General features: G+C 44.9%; 2 protein-coding genes across 6 annotated transcripts in view; one reads left to right on the top strand and one right to left on the bottom strand.

Annotated features, from left to right (window-relative positions):
* Positions 1-675, bottom strand: part of NEU2 (neuraminidase 2) — a 35,947-nt gene extending 35,272 nt beyond the window's left edge. For both annotated transcript variants that reach the window (XM_054835787.1, XM_054835786.1), the window contains exon 1: positions 659-675. The gene's annotated coding sequence lies outside the window, so the exon portion shown is untranslated. The remainder of the gene's footprint in view (positions 1-658) is intronic.
* Positions 1-19,841, top strand: part of NGEF (neuronal guanine nucleotide exchange factor) — a 52,661-nt gene that overhangs the window by 19,572 nt on the left and 13,248 nt on the right. Inside the window, exons 1-6 of one of the 4 annotated variants that reach the window (XM_054835784.1) lie at positions 4,088-4,552; positions 5,553-5,747; positions 5,883-5,986; positions 10,754-11,028; positions 17,940-18,100; positions 18,322-18,474. In XM_054835784.1, coding sequence (XP_054691759.1) covers positions 5,674-5,747; positions 5,883-5,986; positions 10,754-11,028; positions 17,940-18,100; positions 18,322-18,474 — 767 coding nt within the window. In that variant the 5' untranslated portion in view covers positions 4,088-4,552; positions 5,553-5,673. Of the gene's footprint in view, positions 1-4,087; positions 4,553-4,688; positions 4,762-4,846; positions 4,905-5,552; positions 5,748-5,882; positions 5,987-10,753; positions 11,029-17,939; positions 18,101-18,321; positions 18,475-19,841 lie in introns of those variants that run through there. The other 3 variants (XM_054835785.1, XM_054835783.1, XM_054835782.1) reach the window with 3 other exon arrangements.

Here is a 19,841-nt window from a genome sequence, read left to right as displayed (position 1 = left end):
GAAAAAGAGCCTGTAATTTCTATGGATTTTCATAAGCGTGGCAAAAATGAAGCCCTGGCCACCCCCAAATTTCAATTCATATTTCAACAGAAATCAAAGCTTCTCAAAGGATAGAACAAGTTTTTTGTTTCCCTTTAATAGGGATCCAATAATATTTTCCTAAACCTAAGAAATTAATTCTTTTTAATATATAAAAAATAACCTATGGCAGATGATCAGTAAGTAAAAATGCAACCCTGATGATTATGAGCATCAAAAGGTTAGAAGCACTGCAAGGTAAGGATCTCATAATAGGGAGTTTTGAACATTTTTAGTTATCGGTAAGGTTTCCAGCCCCAACAGATATAATTAAGGTATTTTGATGAAAGCTTAAGGAGGTTCAGGAGAACAGATGTCCTCTTGGCCTTTAGGATCTAAAAATATTAGGGATGAGGAGTTCCACTTATCTCCCACTAAAAAGTAAAAAAACAAGAATAAAAATTGCATGGACACATCCATTGTCAAAAACACTGCTAAAAACCACACATGAACAGAGAGAACCTGAATGAACCTGAAGTATGAAAATATCCTTGACTAGGTATAACATTATCCAGATCTATTACTAACTTCACACTTCTCCACAAATTTGGTTAGCTCAGATTAAAACAGTGCTTCTTACCTCATCTCGTGGCCTTTCTTGGTGTGAAACTCCCACTGACTAGAAGGGTTTGCGGAATTTTTCTCGAATAAGATCTGCTGGACTGCCTCTTCCCTTTTTAGTTTCTGGAAGAGGAGGTCTAATTTCTAAAAACTGCTACAAGAGAACATTAAAAAAATGCATTTCAGCGTCATTTGAAAACAAGCTTTTTGCACAGCTTTATTCTAAGGATTGCTTTTGAGTTTAGATGCACATAAGAAATCTTAATTCAAATGATTAATCACTTTTCAAAATTACTAGTGCCTGAAAATATAAGCCAAGATTGGAAATTCATCCCCCAAACATAAGTTAAATGAGATAACTGTAATAAATTCATTATAAACTTGCACCAATTATCACATTTTTAATGCAACCATGGACCAGGTCAGCCAACATTTAAAATCTTTCCCAACAGTGAAGCTGGGAATGGTCTGCAAACCACATGAACCCCTTCTTTGCAGAACATATGCAAGCTCAAACCCACTCTCCTTTGCCCACAGGGAGCTGAACCATGGTCATGTTCCATGTCACCGGAGCATGGACATCTAATGGTGGCCATGAGGATCATTCAAGCCTGTGTGCTTTGGGATCCTAAGAATTCCTGAGAGAAAACTGGGCTTTGGTCTGTCATGGCATTGCACGACTTCTGTCACCAACAAGAGCACAGGGCACACAGCACCACCTGCGTAGCATGGGGATTTTTAACTAGTTGCTTTAATGTATGTCGTTCTAGTAGTCAGATTCTTTCTTTTCCCCTACAACTAGACAGGGAATTTTAAGATGAAATACAGGAATTTTGGTCAAAAAACTGATTTCTGCTCATGCAATTTTACTGACTTTGATGATATGGGAAAAGCTTTTTAGGCTCTGGATCAAATTCATTGTTGACACAGTGAGTGAGAAAAGAAAACCTCCTCCAAACTCCTACCCAGATGGTTAAGATTAGGTGGAGCAGGAACTTCTGCCTGAGCCTGCAGTTCCGCAGCAGTGTAAAATAATCCATGGTAGCACTGCCATGGTCCTGCCATCCATCTGCACGTCTGCCACCTCCACTGTGCTGGCACCCGCATTGAGCTCACCCTGTAGCGAGACAATCCAGACACATGCAAAGCTAGCTCTACCGGGGAAAAAAAAAAAAAAAAAAAAAGAATAATTTTCCACCAGTTTAGCTGCCCAAACCTGCTCACTAAGAATGAGACAAATGTGAGTGCTAGGAGGTAGAAATCTGCCTCAGGAAGTCAAGTGAAAAGTGGAATTGAGCAGCTAGGTCAGCTTAAACTGCACACAAAGTCCTAACAATTGTGGAAGTAGGGAGGAAGAAAGAGGCAGCTATGCTGGAGCTATTCCACTTTGCAGAAATAGCCCAGTATTGACTGACCTGAAGTGGTATCTGGTGAATAAGGCATTCACCAGGTTCAAGCACCTTTCCCAGTGACCAGAGAAAACAGAGCAGCTCTGGGAGGAGAGACTGATCTGCCCTGGAACAGGCAGTAACATGTGGGATGTGAAGGAATGACACAGCCATGACTCTGACCTGGAACCCCCACACCCAGCATGAACATCCCAGCCACCACACCGCTGTGAGAGAATCGTTTGTTTGCCTTCCGTCATTTTTCATTACAAACTTGGAAAGCTCTCTGTTTTGTCCCCAAACAGAAAAGCAAGCTTTGGAAAACTCGGGAAATTTTTGCAGGACAAAAATATCTCCTTCTTGCTAAATATCATTTTTTACTGTGGTCCCAGAGTGCTGGGAACACTCTGTCACCTCACTTGGGAGAAAAAGTATTTCTCAGGCACTTGTTCTGTTTACGGACATTCTCTGTATGTCAACATGAAGTATGAGAATAAGCCTGGAAAGGAAGAAAAAGCAACATTTTTGAAAGACCAAATTACAATTAAAAAAAGAAAAAAGTTCTAAAGGAAGGAAAAGTAGACTATTAGTCATTGCAATACAGTGGAACAGATCTCCGAGACACAAAAATACAAGCTGTGGCTTCCCATGGCCACAGGGGGCATTTCACTCTCAGCTGGTGTTCTCACCTCTTCATAGCTCCCAACATTTTTATTATCATTATTACTTTTAGCGACATTTTTCAAGTTTTCATCTCAGACCAAAAGTGAAATTATTTTGGAAAATTTGGAAAAAAAAGGAAGACAGGCAGGATCAAATCACCAGACAGTTATGGGATCCTGAAAAGATGCTTTCTATTTTTGAATGTTTTTCATACCATGACCCAGACGTTTTTTGTAAAAAGAAATATCAATTTGCAACAGATTTAACTCTTGAGAGTGAAGCAATATGGGGGGTTAGAATCTATTAAACTCTTAATGCATGTTTTGGAAAGATTTGTTTTTTCTAGTAAATACACCCAAAAGTTGTATTTAGATATATATTCAATCTAGCAGTGTCAGGAAGACCTCATGCACTGACTTCCTTTTGCATACTAGGGAGAACTCCCCACTGCTCTTGGTCCTTCCCTTTAGAAAACAGTAAAGGGCATCCCTGCTTTTCCAGAATTCAAGACAATGAAGAAGCTCAGTACAGTTAACATGCTCCCTCCCCTTTTCTAAGAAAGAAGCTTTTTAGCATCCCACCCAGTCACTAAAACCCTTCACAATATTCTTGCCCTGGCAGCAAGCCATCAAAATGTCAGTCGTTAGGCAGAGCTTCAGATAGTCTCTGCTGCTTTATCCCTTCTACAAGGTTTTGACTGCCCCCTCGCTCACCTGTCTCCCCAAACCCCCCCAGCCCCAGTGTTTAATGACTGATAACCCACCTTCATCCCATATTGACCATCTACCCTATGACAATCTCCCTCCATACAGCCCCAGCTGTCAGGCTGTCCTCCTCTTCCTCCTTCTCTCTAAGAGCTCCAGCTGTCACCCTCACCCTGATTTTTCCCATCAATTGTCTGGTCCTTCTGACCTCCCAGCCCAGGACTGGACCTGGACTGGACTAATAGTCTTCTCTGAGTCCTCAATGACACTTCCAGCTGTTTTTCTCACCCGTTCTGTCTCTTAATGACTTAAGGATCGAGATCTCCAGTGTGCCAGATCGAGATCTAGTTCACATAAGCTGAAGGAATTTTTCTGAATGTACAGTCATGTATCGATTGGAAGCTATCCTGATACATCATTTAGCAAATACAATATAAAAATGATAAAAAGGAAACCATTTTACACATACAAACACACGGATTTTATGTTGTTGCATAAATTACGTTATCACGTACAGAAAAAACCAGTTATTTATGCAACAGGGAGAAAGCAAACACAAGGAATAGCTGAGCGTTTGCTGACTGTTAACTCCTCAATTGCAATGTGGTGCAGATGACGTTTTTGTGCTGAGGGTTACTAACGGGTAGGGAAGAGCTGCACCCAACCTGTCCGCAAGCACTCGAACTGATCTGAGGGTGTAACTGTTCTCTGGAGCTCAAGAGGATTTATCCTTGAGGCGGAAAAACAATTACCTGAATGAAGACAGATATAGTATAGTACTAAGATACTTACTGCCTAAATGAGACAATATATCATTATGGAAGTAGCGACGCTAAGGAAGGAGAGACTAGGGAAATGACCAAGCGGGTGCAAAGCCCTGCCGGAGGAGGAGAGGAGGATAGCGGTCAATCCTGTGGGGTAATCAGGGGCGCAGTTCCTGGCAGGAGGGATTAGACCGAGTTTCCCAGTGACATTCCTCCATCTCAGGGTTTCATTCCCAGAGAAGAAACGCACCATATGCACCAGATCTGGAAGCAGTTCAGGAGAGCCCCCCTCTCCCACCTCCTTTTCTCCCTCAAAGCCGGTGCCAGCCGCACATAGGCAGAGAGGTGCAGGGGATGGGGGGCAGCGCTGTGCCCCTGGTCTGAGGGAAAAGAGGTCAGTGCCAGGGCTGGACCCCCCCCTCCCGCTGTGGGGTGGCTGTGCATGGAGAAGAGGGTCTGGGGCCCGGGCTGGTGCATGGGCTGGGATGGGGTGTGTGGGTGCTTGCTGGGGGAGGGTGCCTTGCTGGGGAGGGACGGGATGGAGAAGGGGCTTCCCTGCATCTGAGGAAGGAGCCTCTCTGCAGGAGAGCAGGGGGGATGGAGGTAGGGGTGCCTATGAAGGTGGGGGGCTTGTGGGGCAGGGATTGCTGCCTTTTGGGGGGGCCCTTGGGGAGGAGGGAGTCAGCCTCCTGGTGGAGGAGGGATCTGCGTTGGAGCGCTGGAGGGGAGCTGGGGGGGCTGAGGAGGTCTCTGCGGGCAGGGGTGCTGGGCACGGGGTGGGGGGCTGCAGGGGGTCGGGGACTCTGAGAGAGGGAACCTGAGGGGTCTGTGGGGGCTAGGAAAGGATTTTGGAGGCTCTGAAAGGGTCTTCAGGGGGGTTCTGAGTGGCTCTGGGGGGACTCAGGGGTAGGGTGGGAGCTCCGAGGGTCGAGTTTGGGGGACACCGAAGGGGCTGCGGGGTTTCTGTGGGAGCGGGGTTGGGGAACTCTAACGGGCTCTGAGGGGTCTCGGGAGCGATTTGGGGAAGGCTGAGGGGGCTCCGCGGTGACTTGGCGGAGCTCTGTGGGGGCTCGGAGATCTGGGAACGCAGAGAGGGGCTGCGAAAGGCTTGTGAGAGCCCGAGGGGAGGCTCTGAGGGGGCTCTGTGAGGAGAATCTGCGGGGATGCCTGAGGGGGCTCTGAGGGGAGGCTCTGTGGGGATTTTGAGGGGAGAGCCCAAGAGGGTTCTGAGGAGATTTGGGAAGGCTCTAAGGGGATCTGGGAGGAGAACCCCTAGGAACGCCTGACGCGGAGCCTGAGGGGAGGCTCTGAGGGGGTTTGGAGGCTAAGAGGCTCTCGGGGGGCTGCGGGGGTGCCCCGGGGGCGGCTACAGCTCCCCTCTCCCTCCCGCGCAGGCTGCTGCCTTCCTACCCCCGTTACCGTGGCAACCGCCCGGGCTCCCCCAGCCCCGCGCCGCTGCCGCCGCCGCCGCTGCCGCCGCCGGAGCTCCTCGGCAGCCGCCTGCCGCCGCCGGCCATGGAGCTGCTGGCCGCGGCACTCAGCGCCGCCTGCGCCCTCGACCAGGACGGCTCGGCGGGACAGCCCGGCAGGTGAGCAGGGGGGGTGTGTGTGTGTGTGGATACTGCGGGGGGGGGGGGGGGGCGCGCGAGGGGCCGCACGCAGGGGCTGAGGGGGGCGCCGCGCCGCTGCCCCACCGCGGCTGAGGGTGCCTCCACCTCCCACAGGGAGCCCCCCGCGGCCGCTGAGGAGAGCCCCGCCACCGCCGAGGCGCCGCCGCCCGCCCACCCTATGACGGCCGATTCCTGGAGGAACCTCATCGAGCACATCGGTAAGGAGCGATCCCCCACCTCGGTCCCCCCCCACCCCCCGCGGCGGTCGGATCCGGCCGGAGTGTCCGGCGGCCGCGTTCTCCCACAACTTCGCCGCTTTTCCCGTTCCCCGCACTCGCGGCAGCACAGCAGCCCCTAGAGGTGCCGCCGCGGCGGGCCGGGCCCCTCACCCGAGCCGAGCCGCCGTCTCCCGTCCCTGTAAACCCCCCAAACCAGCAGCATTTAGCGAACGAAACCCCTATCTAAACCCAAGCGGTACATGGCAGGAGGGAGCCTCTGGCAGGGGTAAGGCGGTTGTGTTGCGGGAACCCAACTCTCTGTCTTTGCTGGGAAAACCTCTTGCTGTCGGTGTAAAATATAATAACTATGGCCTCAGAGGTGGCTTTTTGCTGTCTTTAGGGGCATCAGGTTTGCATGGTGCCTGGCAGGAGATTTAATGCTGTCGCTGAGCAGCTTTACCTCCATCCATACAAAGCACTTGATCGTTAAGGCTACAGCCAACTTTCTGCTGAAATCTGATTTTGCATACTCAAAAAGGCGTAAGACTAAAGTATAAGATGAAAGTACTGGGTCAAACTATCCTGTTGGATGTTAGCTATATGTACTGCAGTCAGCGTGTATTTCTAACAGCCACTGGTGTAGAATTTGCAATGGAGGAGTAAGTTATTTTATCATTTGTGGTCTCTATAAAGGCAGAATTGAGGTTATCTGAGTGTCTGTGGAGAAGATGACTGTTATACTTTTGCTCTTGTGGTATTTTTGAAATTTTTTTGTGGGATGCGGAGAGGACCTTCACAGCTTGTTTCTTGGTTTCCCACAACTGAATTGTGACATTCCTCAGCGAGATTTGGGCAAGCGCAAACTTAACCCCCATCCTGAGGCTGGTTTTATGATGGGAATATAGAAACTTCATTTTTAAACAGTTCTGTTCAATTTCAGGAAATGAAACTGCAAGATACTTAAATCTAGAGGGCAGGAATGTAGCCTTTTGCATGGGAAAATCGGATAGATAACTCCCACGAGCAGCAAGGCAAACCTCCTTAGCAGGAACGAGGAGGCTTCTCATGCTGTCTCAGGGAGAGGAGAATGGCTGCAATTCGGTGTCAGGTTGTGCGGGTGAGGGCTGATTCTTGGGGTGCCTGACGCCACTAGGACAGTGCTGGGGAAAGAGGCTGGTGTGAAACCAGCAGCCTGCCAGCATCTGTCAGACAAAACAGCTGAGTTCAGGGCCTTCTGGAGGAAAGCAGTGAACAATTTGCATGCATGTTGCCAGATCTGTTACTTGCTTTTGGCCATGTAGGTACTAACGTCCCAAGGCAGATGTGTCAATTCATTGTCAGTTTACTGGGCCTGTGCCGCTAAGAGGCATGATAAAAATACTAAAACCAGCAGGACTTCAAAACAACCCAGTTGCTATATTCATATATATTTTGATGTGCTGTATAACTGAGGGAAGCCATGCGATAGCTCCTCACATGTCAGTGTAACTGCAAGTAGGTCTGTTGCACCTTGATGGAGGAGACAGGGTTTGGACAACCAGAGACGCTACGCTAATCCCCAACAGAAAGGTCATTTCAAATGGCTGGAGCACACTCGCTCCCATCCCTCCCTCCTGCCTTTGAAGCATTAATGGACTTTTTGCCTGAAAGTGGAGCAGAGAGTTTCAGAGAAAACGTCTCTGGACCTCCTGAGATTTTACATAGCTTTCAATGTAATAACGTTTACTTTAAGAGCACTGAGAACTCTCTCAGGCGAGCGTTTTCCACAATTAGTAACTGGTTTTTCAATTCCCCTCCCAGTTTTTAAGAAAGCTGGGGAGGGAGTCTGTGACAGGAAAATTAAATGGAATAAACACAAAGGGAAAAGTCTATTACGTGCTATAAAAACTGTGTAAACATCTCTTAGGAAGATCAGCCTTAACCACATAAGTTAACAGGCGACACAAACCCCATGCTCTGACCACACGGTTAACCTTTAGCCAGGTCACAGTAGGGACAGTTGGGACATGAAGCAATGAATGGAGCTCATACAGGTCTCTGACATTTTGTACTTCTTAATTTACTAAATGTAAGCGTTTACTAAATCATCGTATCTTCTGAGTCACATTCAACTACTGATCTTGGCTTCTCTCTACACATTCAGTCAGTTCCCAGATGTATTGCTCTCCTTTCAACACATCAAACCCCTGTTCCCTGACTTTGCATCTGTTATGCCCCCCGTCCTGTGCTGTGACCATCTCCTGCTTCATCTGGAGTAGGCTTTTGCATGGCTTCTCTGCCTCATCTAAGCCTTTGCTCTACCCATTGTAACCTCTTTTCCAAAATATGGATGGACCTCTTACACCAAGATAGCGAGAAAATCTTTTATCCTTGCTAGCACAACCTTCTGTTTCTTCCTACCCATCTTCTGCCTAAACATCTACCTGTCTTTTGTCTGTCTGCTGGTATCACCTTTCTGCTTCCTCCCCATATTGCTGTCTGTGGTAGAGCTTCAGCCAGTCTCACTTCAGCTCCCTCCTTAAAATGAGTTACCTTGCTGTCATTTCCGAACAAGTTCTGCTGGTAGATGCCTTTAGTCAATCAGATCTCTCCCCGTGTCCGTATTTGCCTTTGCCTGCCACTGAAGGCTCCGTAGGTCTTACCCGTTTGGTTGGCCAGACAGGGAACCTGGAAACAAAATCAAGTTTCATTGTCTGGATTTTATTTTCTTAAAAGCAAGGAGGAAATTTGTCTTGAGGAACTTTTTTAAAAGGCTGTTCTCCAGATCTGCAGAAGGAATACTAAATCCCCCTTACACAAAATATCCTTAATTGCCTCTGACTTGCAGGGCAGACCCACCAGCACAACATGGCTGTGCAATCAGACACTTCAAGTATAATTATCTCCCATATGAGTAAAATAAATTATGCTTCAGTTTCCCAGCATGTTTTCCCTCGAGTCAAGCACTGCCCACACTGCTGCAGGGTGTTACTTCCCAGCCTGTCCTACTCTCTGGTGCGCAGTTCGGTGGGGCACAAAGTACCCAGTGCCCTACCGCACCAGAGCCTTCAAGCACAGGCTGAGCTTACAGATGAGTACCACTGAAAGCAGCTCCAATTTAGCACGCTCTCCGCTCCATTCCTGAAGGAGCCTTTCCACCCCACTACATCCTCAGCACCCTCGCTGATGCTGAATAACAGGCAGAAATGCTTAGGAAAGCCATATAAGCCTAGTTGATGCAGAGAGAAATTATATAAGTAGCAGCAGCATGCAAAACTTCAAGGGAAGTCTCCTCTCTTTGGTTATCGTGTAGGAAGCTAACAGAAGACTGTATGGTTTCCTAGGCACAGCTACCCTTCTTGCTATTTTAATCCAGTATTGAACATCTTTCCAGGGAGAACAGATAACAGGATACACTCACAGACTGTGGTAATGCTGTCCTTGTGCCTGCGCTTTTCCTCAGCATGTTTCTGATACAGTTTAACAGTGACTGGTACGGAGCCTCATAAAAACTAGCCCAGAGATTTAAGAGGCAGTAACGTCTACGTTTCTGCCCTCCCTAGACAAACTCCTGACCCAGTTGTCTCTCACCTTATTACACACAGAATCAGCTTCTGAGATCCAATATCATGAATCCATGTGACCAGATAGATTTTAACCCCTAATGATTCAGACAAAATATGTGGGTTTTTTAACATCAAGGACTTTTCTCTGTATTTATTCATGTTACACTTTGCAATTCAAGTATAAACCAAGGGAGATAATGTAAATTGCGCTCCTTCGATTTGAGTGAGGAGAGTGAATCAGAGCAGGCTCATGCTCTCTTGTCTTTTCGTATCTTCTAAATTACATTTTATATTCAAGCAATTAATATTCTGGGTCCTACAGATGGCTCAGAAAGAGAAATGGGACAGTTAGAAAGCCCTAGGAGAAACAAAGGATTTTCTAAAGATGTCCAAGGAATTTCAGGATTCCTACCTTTTTTGTGCCGTCAGTTGAAGTCAGGGGTGGGGGCAAATTCTGTGCAATTTTGTCTGCTCCTGAAGTTAGTCACTGAAACTCAGAAGATGCCTCATGTGACTGATGTGCCGCAAGATGGTGTGAATTCAGAACCTCTTCTTTAGTGCTGTGGCATTCAGGTACCTTTTGAATGTTAATGTCGTATCTCCAATCATCATAAAAACTGAGAAGAAAAACAGAAGGAAATTAAGCAACATGTCCAAGGCTAACCATGAAGACAATACCAAAACAAACTAGTAACCATAGCTTGTTGTCCCAATGCATCACCTGTCCAATGCCTTAACAGCAGCTCAGTGTTTTCTCTTTAAGGATTTTTCATGGCCATCAAATTGCTCCTTTAAAGTAGTTTAAATGTATGCAGTATTACTTTTCCAGACACACGCTTATGCATACCTATCAATCTATATAACTGGTAACATAATAATATTGCAGAGAAAATCAAGGTTTAAGAGAAACATTTAAATGCCTGGCAAATAAACCACTGCTTTTATGTCTTCCGATTCATCATGGATTCATCTGACTGTGTTACTAAATGTTTTGTGAGAGCAGATTGTTGACAACACTTTAGATTTAGAAATGGCCTTCCATTTATAGTTTCCACTTCTGGCTGAAATAGGAATGCTGTAATTGGCTTTTTCGCTCAGCAAGGAAGGGATCTCTCTCACCTCTGCCGAGGTGAACTAATGTAAAAAAATACCCTTTCCCACAATACATTTCTAGTCTTCTGTGCAGCTGTAACCTCTCAGACCTATTAATGTTGCCTCCTAGGGCTCTTATATCAGGAATATCGAGATAAGTCGACACGCCAGGAGATTGAAACCAGACGACTACAGGATTCACAGACAGACCCTGAGGAGAGTTCACCCAGTGAGGAAACCCCATCTGAAGCAGAACCTACAAGTACAACCGAAAACAAAGCTCCACCACAGATCAGTTTGCTGAGGAACTCCAACTCCAGGTTCAACTTATGGCAGGATCTTCCTGAGATCCGGAGCAGCGGGGTCCTCAGCATCCTCCAGCCAGATGAGATCAAGCTGCAGGAGGTAATGGGGGAAGGTGGAGTGTCTCTTAACTGGATTGCTGCTTAAAAGAGTGAGAGTGAATTAAGTTAAATGATAGAGATTTGAAAACGATAAGCTGCTTAGCAGTCACAGACAAGCCTTGCCCTGCGGAGTACTTTTCTGTGTTGCACTGGTTAGCACCACTCTTTTTTTGAAACTACAGGTGTTGTTCTATATGGTTTTGCTGCTGGACATTTCTGTAGCAAAAAATAAGGTCTTTTTCCTTTTCTGATTCAGTGTGAGGAGCAATTCACAAAGGAAGGGAGGGATAATGAAAAGGCTCCTACAATAGAGCTTTTGGTTCCCAGTGCATATTAATCCCCTTCTGAAGTTAATAGCAGGATATATACTTTCCACTAGAAATCTTAGAGGAATTCAACTGTTAACTGTTTTAAATATGATGGCACTAACGGAAAAGGAAGAAATGGAGATTGTAAATGTATTTGTAAATGGTGTTACTTGGAGCCTTATGCAATACATAAAAAAAATGAGATATATTTGCATTTTAGCCATACAGTTCAGTGACATCACTGTTTAAGAGTCATACACTGTTAATTTGTAGGGCTGCATCAAATGGTGAAACGAGTAGATGGAGGTAACCACTGCAATTAATGAAAACATCAGTCGCACAACAATTTACATCTAGTTGCTATTTTGGATAGCACGAGGAGCGTGAAGGCTCTTTGTCAATGCATAGCACTGCATTTGTAGCCAGCAGTGGAGAAGAACAAGCAGTTTTTAGTGTGTGGTGTATGTTGTAATATGAGCAATGGGCCTTCAAGGGCTCAATCCTCTGAGCCCTACTATACTCCTGCGCCAGGATTGCTTCTGGTGAGACTGTTGTGACAGCGTATCTGTTCAGCCGTGGCTCATGAGATTGTACCCAAAGTGCTGAAGAACATCTCAGGGTGTGAGCAGTTCCCCCTAAGTTTACTTGGATTTGCACAATGAACATTTATGAATCCCCGGTGCCCCCCCCGTCCTGGCCAAGGCTGTACCTTCACTGTTATATTGGAAAGCCTCATCTTGTGAGCTGCAGGGCTGTGCTACTTACACTCATTAGTGGAAGGGACCAGTGTTTATACAGGGTAGCTTGGGCTGGCAAGCATAAGTGTGGCAGGGTTATGGCTGAAGGTGACTAAAACGATTTGTTGCTTTTCCATGTTCATCTTCTGCACTGGTTATTTCCATATCAGATTTGTTCTGTTTACCTGGCAAAACACGGTACTTCTAACTGCCAGCATTACAAACACAATCTGGCATCTGAAAAATTACAAGCTTTTCTTTTTCTTTCTGCCTCAAAATGAAGAGTCTTTTACAGAGAAACATTTGCTTAAAAGTTTGCATTATAGATTTCCAAACCTGCCATTTCTGTTGAGTTACATTCATTACCTGTAGGTGTTTTAAGGAAAAAAAAAAGTCTGTGCTGCTAAACCCCAACATTAAGTGTGCTGAATTTTCTTCTCTTTGCTTAAATAACAAGAGAAATAAAGCAGATGGAGATGGGACAGTGTTGCCTTAAAGAAGTGTTGTGCTTCCCCCTGATGTTAGTTTATCAGAGCTGAAATTTTCTTCCTGTTTGTTCTGGGATTAGCACAGTAAGAGATTATAAAATTGCTCAAAGCCAGAAAGCTGTGAAATTGGCTGAACATTGAATAGATAAAGTAGATAATTTGCTTTGTGAGGAGAGTCAAGGACAGAAAACAAGAAGAACTGGAGAAAACACCAAGGCAATTAAAAAGATGATGTTAAATTCAGCCTTGCTGTAAGCAAGCACTGCTTGCTCCTGCAGTGCTGGAACGGTACTCACGTTTGATATGAATTGGGAGTGTGAGCTGTACATGAGGGCTCGATTAAGTGAATGTAAAGCGTTCAGCTTCATGAAGGAGAATTGGAGGAATTTACCTGAAATACAGGGCAGCAGAAATTCTAGAGTAAACGACTTAAGGACAAAATCGTACTTTTCTGACCTATTTTATCTTCAAGGCTGTGGTAAACACAGGAACTAGAAGAGCTTGCAGCTCTTCAGCCAGGAAAGGCAGAACAAGAGTGTTCTTTAGACCACAGGGAGGAATACGAGTACACAAACAGAAAGAAAGTTGAAGCAAACACCGCTGTTCACAGGTAAGGAAGGGAACACCACCATAGCAGGGCTTAAACAGAGAAAAAGTTGCTCATTTGCAGTAATCTGCAAAATGGAAGAGACAAGAACAAGAGGAGGAATCTGGTCTTTGTTATTGGTGATGGTGGAAAAATGTCTAAGCAGGTTATCAATACAAGATAAAAAATAAGACACAGGTGTTTTTCAAACATCAAAACAAGAAACTTGACTGCAAGAGCAATGGATGTTTGAAAAATGTCATGAAAGGCAATTTGTCATTGTTCCCATTGGGAAAAAAATGAACTAGAAAATGGAGTTTCAGGAAGGAAAAAAAACCCCACACAAAACCAAAAAAAACCACATCCACCCCCCAGCATTTTCAGAAAAAAAAAAAAAAGTTGCAGCATGGCCCATTAGCCCTGGGAACTCAAACAGAATTCAGACAGCAATGGCCTCTGTCACACCAGTCTTTCATCCGAAGCAAACGTGAGAGTAGCAAGATGTAAAACAACAACTGGAAGTGTCACCAAAAATGTGGGTGCAAATGCAGAAAAAGGAAGAACAAAAGAAAAAGCAAAAGACATGTTACAGACCACAGAGATCAGGAAATATGAAAATTATGCTACTGGAATAATTAGCAGAAATGACTAAGTCATTGATAGGGTAGTTTTAATTATCCAGACATCTGTTGAGCATCAAACACAGCAAAACATGAATCACCAAGGGCTTTCTTTTAACTGTCTAGAAACTGTAATGATATTAGAAGAACAAGCCAGAAGAAATGCTGTTTTGGTTTTGACATGGAGTCAGTGTGGAGGAAATGACAGGCAACATGTATGTAGCAGGAAGAACAAGTGACTAAAGAGAAAACAGACTCCCTGTATTACATGTGATTTCGGTTAAAACAAATTCTATCACCAAGGTACTAGGCTCTGAAGAGGTAGTGATCCAGAGATTAGAAGAAACATTTAATTAGTGAAACTTCTTTCAGCATGAACCTTAAATTAGATATTGGTATGGCCTTTTTGTGTTGTGGCTCAGGTTTATTCCTCTTTCCCAGTTCAGTTCTCCACCTTTCAGATGGTCCTTGGTTTATTTACTGTATAGTTTATTCATTTTGTCCTTTTCTGTTTGCTAACTGTATTAATTTTCCTACACTATATTAATCTTCTATGTTTTAGGAGATTCTGAGCTGAGTGGAACTTGCCCAAAACAATTTACTAATAAAAATAGCTTAGCAAAGTATTCTCAGTCTTTGAACTGAACCATTTTTGCTGAGATGTATGAGCTTTGATAAAGTTTTTGCCAGGGATTACTTGGATTCAGGTCACTTTGGTGTTAGAAGAAGGGGCAGACACAGACTAATCTGCACCATGTGTCGTGGTGTGAATTTAGATCAGGGAGCTGCTGCTCTGAAAATATTCTTTGCTCAAGCAAAAGAAAGACTTGAACCTGGTTGTGCACACTGGTGACATGGTCTCTGTGTGGACCGTTTGACAGGTAGGCAGTCTTTCTCTCTTGTTCCATTTTCACAAAAATGTCCAGAAAATATTTAACTTCCTTTCCTTCTTTGACCAAACCTTGTGTTTCAAGCCTCCAGAGACCTCTCATGCTGGACTTCCTGCACTTCTAGCAGGTGGATGTCAGACTGGCCCTGTGAAGGCAACCAGGTCTGAGAGCTGGTCACAGCCAGTGCCATGGCATCAGATCAGAACAACATCCTTCCTAGGCTAGACCGGAACTCCTCCTTCTTACCTGATGGTTTACATGAAAAGCAGGGCCCTTGGGAACAGATATTTCCAATCTATACAATAAAATACCACATTGTCTCAACAGGAATTTAGCCTGTAGGATTACTTACTCTTCTCTTTAGTGACTCTTAATTTTTGTCCTTTTTTATCTTCTACATTTCCTTCTTCTTTAGGCTTTACTTTTCCTTTCTCAGTCTCTCTGCCAAAACATCAGCAATTAGAACAATTAGTATAGCTTTTACGTGACTATGAGATTTCATGAAGTTAATGACCCAGAGGACTGATGGAACAGTGTTGGTCATGTTTCCAAGAGACAGTTTCAGACTATTTGTAGACTCAGGAAGATAGTATTACATCAATTGACATTTAGTTCAAATTTTTTCTAGTTCTTTTTGCAATTCTGAGACAATAAGCTCATGCTTTTTTTTTTTTTTCTCCTAGTAACTGCTTAGAGCTAGCAAAGTTCAGTTATTCTACAGAGATCATATCATCGCATCGCATGGTTGGATGTTTGATGGCAGTTTAGGAGGTTTGCAGCTCATACTTACCGTTCAAAAGGGAAGCAGCTGTTTGGAGTAGGTACTTTTGGTCTGCAGAGGACCAGCTGGATCTCCAAAATAAATTAAGAAACTTGTGCCTTACGCACACTGTGAATGCTTCCAGAAGCTTGTCCTGATCAGTAGAGATGTTCTTTACTTTCTTAGCATCTCCTTTAAATCAGAACCCTGTGCATTGATATTTTCCCTATGGATTTCATTATTTTTTTAGTATGGCTTGCACTCTGCATTGCCTATGCAGGTCTAGCACCCCCCACTATGGTGAACAGCAAACATGCACAAATTCGTTTCTCCAAACACAGGCAGAGGGGCTTCTGCAGATCAGGAAGCAACCTTCTAGGTGAAGCAAGTTACCACCACCTTTAAACCCTCAGACAAACTGGCAGGTCTTGATCTTGGCTCTCATGGCCATCCTGCAATCAAACCCGGCAGAAGAAAAATCCTGACTTGGAGTGTCTGGAAAGCTGCAGTGCAAAATGACTGGTGCTATGAATCCCCAGGATATCTGGAAGGGACAGGCGGTCCCAGCACACCCTGTCTTATTCTCTGTTGTATCTTTACCTATTTCCACTCTTCCTCTTGTTTATCAAATTAAAGAGTACAGTTAAAGCTGTAAGAGGTGCATTTAGGACCTAGCCGGTCATGCAGAGAGAGCAATAGGGTCTCTCTCAGGTTCACCAGGTGCCCTGGTGAAGCTGCTGGGAGAAGCCAAACTGATACTCCCTCCACTTTTCTCATTGAGAATCTGGCCTTGGAAAAAGAAAACATCCTCTTATTCCTTAAACACCAGCTGTTCCACATACACCGACCAAGTACATTCATTTCTACTTTGCTCTGTCTCCCTTCTGGGGATGGCGCAGTCACAACCTTCTCTGGTGCAGGAAAAGGACCACCTGTTTGACTTAACTGTCCACTGGGAATATTTCCTAGGCTACCAACTCCACAAAGAGCTGAAACGTCACTTCAACTGATATTTTAGCAGCTCTGGATTGAGTAACAGTCCCTCCTTGCTCTGCCCATCCTCCCAGATCTTGGACCACAGCACAGTGTCAGGAAAACAACCCAGATCTCTGTACATCAGGTTCTTCTTATGATGTATAGCGATATTTCCAGGAAAAGGCCAAAAACTGATCAGTGAAGAGTTTCAAATAATTTCTTTAAAAAGAAAAAAAAAATTAAAAAACACAAAGAAGAACAACCAAGCCACAAGACAGACCCCCAGCTAATTTGGAAGATATTTTTCTCATATGAAGTGAGACTTTCACTGAGCTACCGAAAGGTTACTCTTTCAGTAGTGGCAGCATGGGCCAGCCCCAGGAAAAGGAGCCCAAGACACACTTTCATCAAGAGATGTCTGATGGATCTAATGATTTTTCACCATGTTGAAGCCCTTGTGAGAATCGTCAATCTTACTTAAACTAACAGATTCAGCAGTTGTGTAAATAATCACCTTTTTTATCTACCTCTGAGCAAAGACAACAAACACGTGCCTGGAGAGTGAGCTCTGTGTGGTAATAGGGCACTGTCCCTGCAGCACCTGCTGTGGGCAGAAAGTTTTACATGATCATCTCGTTAACTTACGATTTATCTCTGAACCAAACCATTAGTTTGCCTTTCTTTGCCTTTGCCTGAGGAAGCCAGATCTTGCTCCAGAGTTTTCTCTTCTAACAGGAGAGGCAAGGACTGAAATTTGGAGATTATTTATGACTTATGGTAATAGTTGGGGACGACTGTGTCTTGTCCTAGTCCGTGGTGAATTGGGTCAGCAAAGTGTATGGCCAGGATTGACCCGGGAGCCTCACTTAGACAGTCACAGCTCTGTTTCCTTTGGGTCAGGGAAGACACAGGGGCTTGGAGCACCACAGCTGTGTATTTGTATGAGCTCTACCCCAAGAAGCACATGTTGCACAGTGGGACTGCAGTGTGCTGGGTGCTGTACATCCCAGACCCTACACTTTTCTAAGAGAGTGTAGATAGTGCAAGGAGACCCTCCTGGGTAGCACAGTAAGCCACAATGAGCAGAGCAACAAGCCAGCGCTGTCATGATCAGCAGGGGGTTGGAGTTAGGTCAAGACTGAGTGACACAAGGAAGGAAGGAAGGAAGGAGCCCATGAAGTGCTCTTATGTGTGCATGTGCACAAAATCCGACTGCTTATATATAATGAGAAAAAGAGATGATTCTGCTGGAGAGGTTCAGTGGAAGGAAATGTGGTCAAACAAGAGAGAGTCAGAAGGAGCCAGGGCTGATGCTTGAAGGAGGAAATTGTCCCCTTTCAAGTCACTATCCTGTGTAACATGGCAAATGCCATTGCTAGCTTACCTCTCCCTGTACTCTGGGCCCGGAGGGTGGGTGCAAGGTCCGCACAGATGTTCTCATTAACATTATGCTGCTCTGTGCAGCACAGATGTTCTCATTAACGTTATGTGTGCCTCTATAGAATTAGAAGGTACCTGCTGATTTCCATCTTTGGGATTCTCCTCCAGGCCATGTTTGAACTGGTTACTTCCGAAGCCTCATATTACAAGAGTCTGAATCTGCTGGTGTCTCACTTCATGGAGAACGAACGTCTGAAAAAGATCTTACACCAGTCTGAGGCACATATCCTCTTCTCCAATGTCCTGGATGTCATGGCTGTTAGCGAGCGGTAAGATAACTGCTGCTGGATTTTTGTCCAGCTGAATGGCATCGCTTTAGCTAACCTCATTTGTAGAGTGATGGAGGAGCTGAGTAGGGGCAGTCTGTTATCCACTGTCTTTTCAAAGAGCCTGTAGACACATTCATTGCTTTGAACCCCAAGGGCTTCTTCTGGGAATTACCTGGGACAGACATGTCAGAATTAATATGAGCACCGGGTTTCTTATCTAGCTTCCTGCTGGACCTTGAGCAACGGGTGGAGGAGAATATTGTGATCTCAGATGTATGCGATATTGTCTACCAGCATACGATTAATCACTTCTCTGTGTACATCACCTACGTCTCCAACCAGACCTACCAGGAGAGAGCTTACAAGCAGCTTCTGTGAGTTCCAATGCTTGATGCTAAATTATTTTGCAAAATTGTATAGGCCATGGATTTAGTTGTAATTTTGATATTTATGAGAAGGGGATTAATTTCTCACAGGCTTTCCCACTTAACTGATTTTTCACTGCACCTATAAAAAGAAAATGCAATTAAAAGGCTTTATAGTAAGGGTGGGGTGATATAGTAACAGATAACTTACCAAGTAAGTTCAGAGACAACAGTTCCCAACTGTGGGAAATATTTATGGTGTACATGGGGACACACGCTTGTGAAATGTATGCATTTTTAAACTGCAAGTAGAAGCAAGAGATTGAAAGGCCGAAACTATGATACAGATAGATCTCTGATGACAAGAACAGCTACTGCTTTTCCCGAGCTTCTCAGCAAGGCATTCGGCCTTCCCAAAATCGTCTTCAACCTTCCCAAAGTTGAGAATTTTTTTTTTTTTTCAGAACAACAAAATTTTCTTGAAAAAAAAACCCCCAAAACTATTTTCTTCACATTCTGGTATTACACACACAGATGTTACCTAGGCCTGAGGATATATAATCCCAGATATTTTTGCAGTATTTTTCAAGTTTAGCAAGTCTTTTGGTCCGGTAGGAATCCTCTTACACCAGCTCAAAACAGAGTGCCCTACAAGCTTGTCTTTGAGCAGAAGAATTAATTTTTATTTAGTTACAACATCCTGGATTCTTTCAGGACAGCCCATTGCACACACTGCACTGCATTCTGCCCCCCGCCCCGGCCCCCTTCCCCCCGCCCCAGCAGCAGCTGGTTCAGGGGAGCGTAACAAGCCCTAATCTTTTCCTTTCTCTGCTCTCCAGCTTTTGAGGCAAAAAAATAACCACTTTAAGGGGCCTCTGTTGAGCTTGGCCAACTGTTCTCTCCAAAAGGAGGGTACCGCAGGGTTTCCTTCAGTCAGAGGTGAGCAATATAGCTGCAGAATATAAACAGTTTGCCAAGAGCCATTAGCTAAACACTCAGAAGCAAAGCAGCAATAGGCTGGATTACTTGAGCTTGAAAAGGACCTGTTGGAGATAGAGGTATTCCTAGATATGAATTTAGAGGGCAGCATTTTTTCTGTCTGCGGGAGAGCATAAACCAAATTGAAAAGAACAGACCCCCCCCTTCCACAGCCTCCTAGCTAGCACAAGAATTATGCAGCACTCTGCTGAACTCGAAGCCTGAGGTGTGTCACAGTTCCTCCCCGTTTGGCCGTTCCTCAGATGTACGCAGGTCCGTTCTGCTGTGGCTCTGGTGGGTCACACATGTACCTGCTGCAGCAGGGAGAAACACTTACAATGGCTTCTCTTGGATGATGCGAGTCACACACCGCAAAGACAGGTTTTGCACAGTTAGCA

This window comes from Grus americana, chromosome 9, assembly GCF_028858705.1.
Source record: "Grus americana isolate bGruAme1 chromosome 9, bGruAme1.mat, whole genome shotgun sequence".
Lineage (NCBI taxonomy): Eukaryota > Metazoa > Chordata > Aves > Gruiformes > Gruidae > Grus > Grus americana.
The sequence above is the reverse complement of the archived record's forward strand: the minus strand, read 5'-3'. Positions and strand labels throughout refer to the sequence as shown.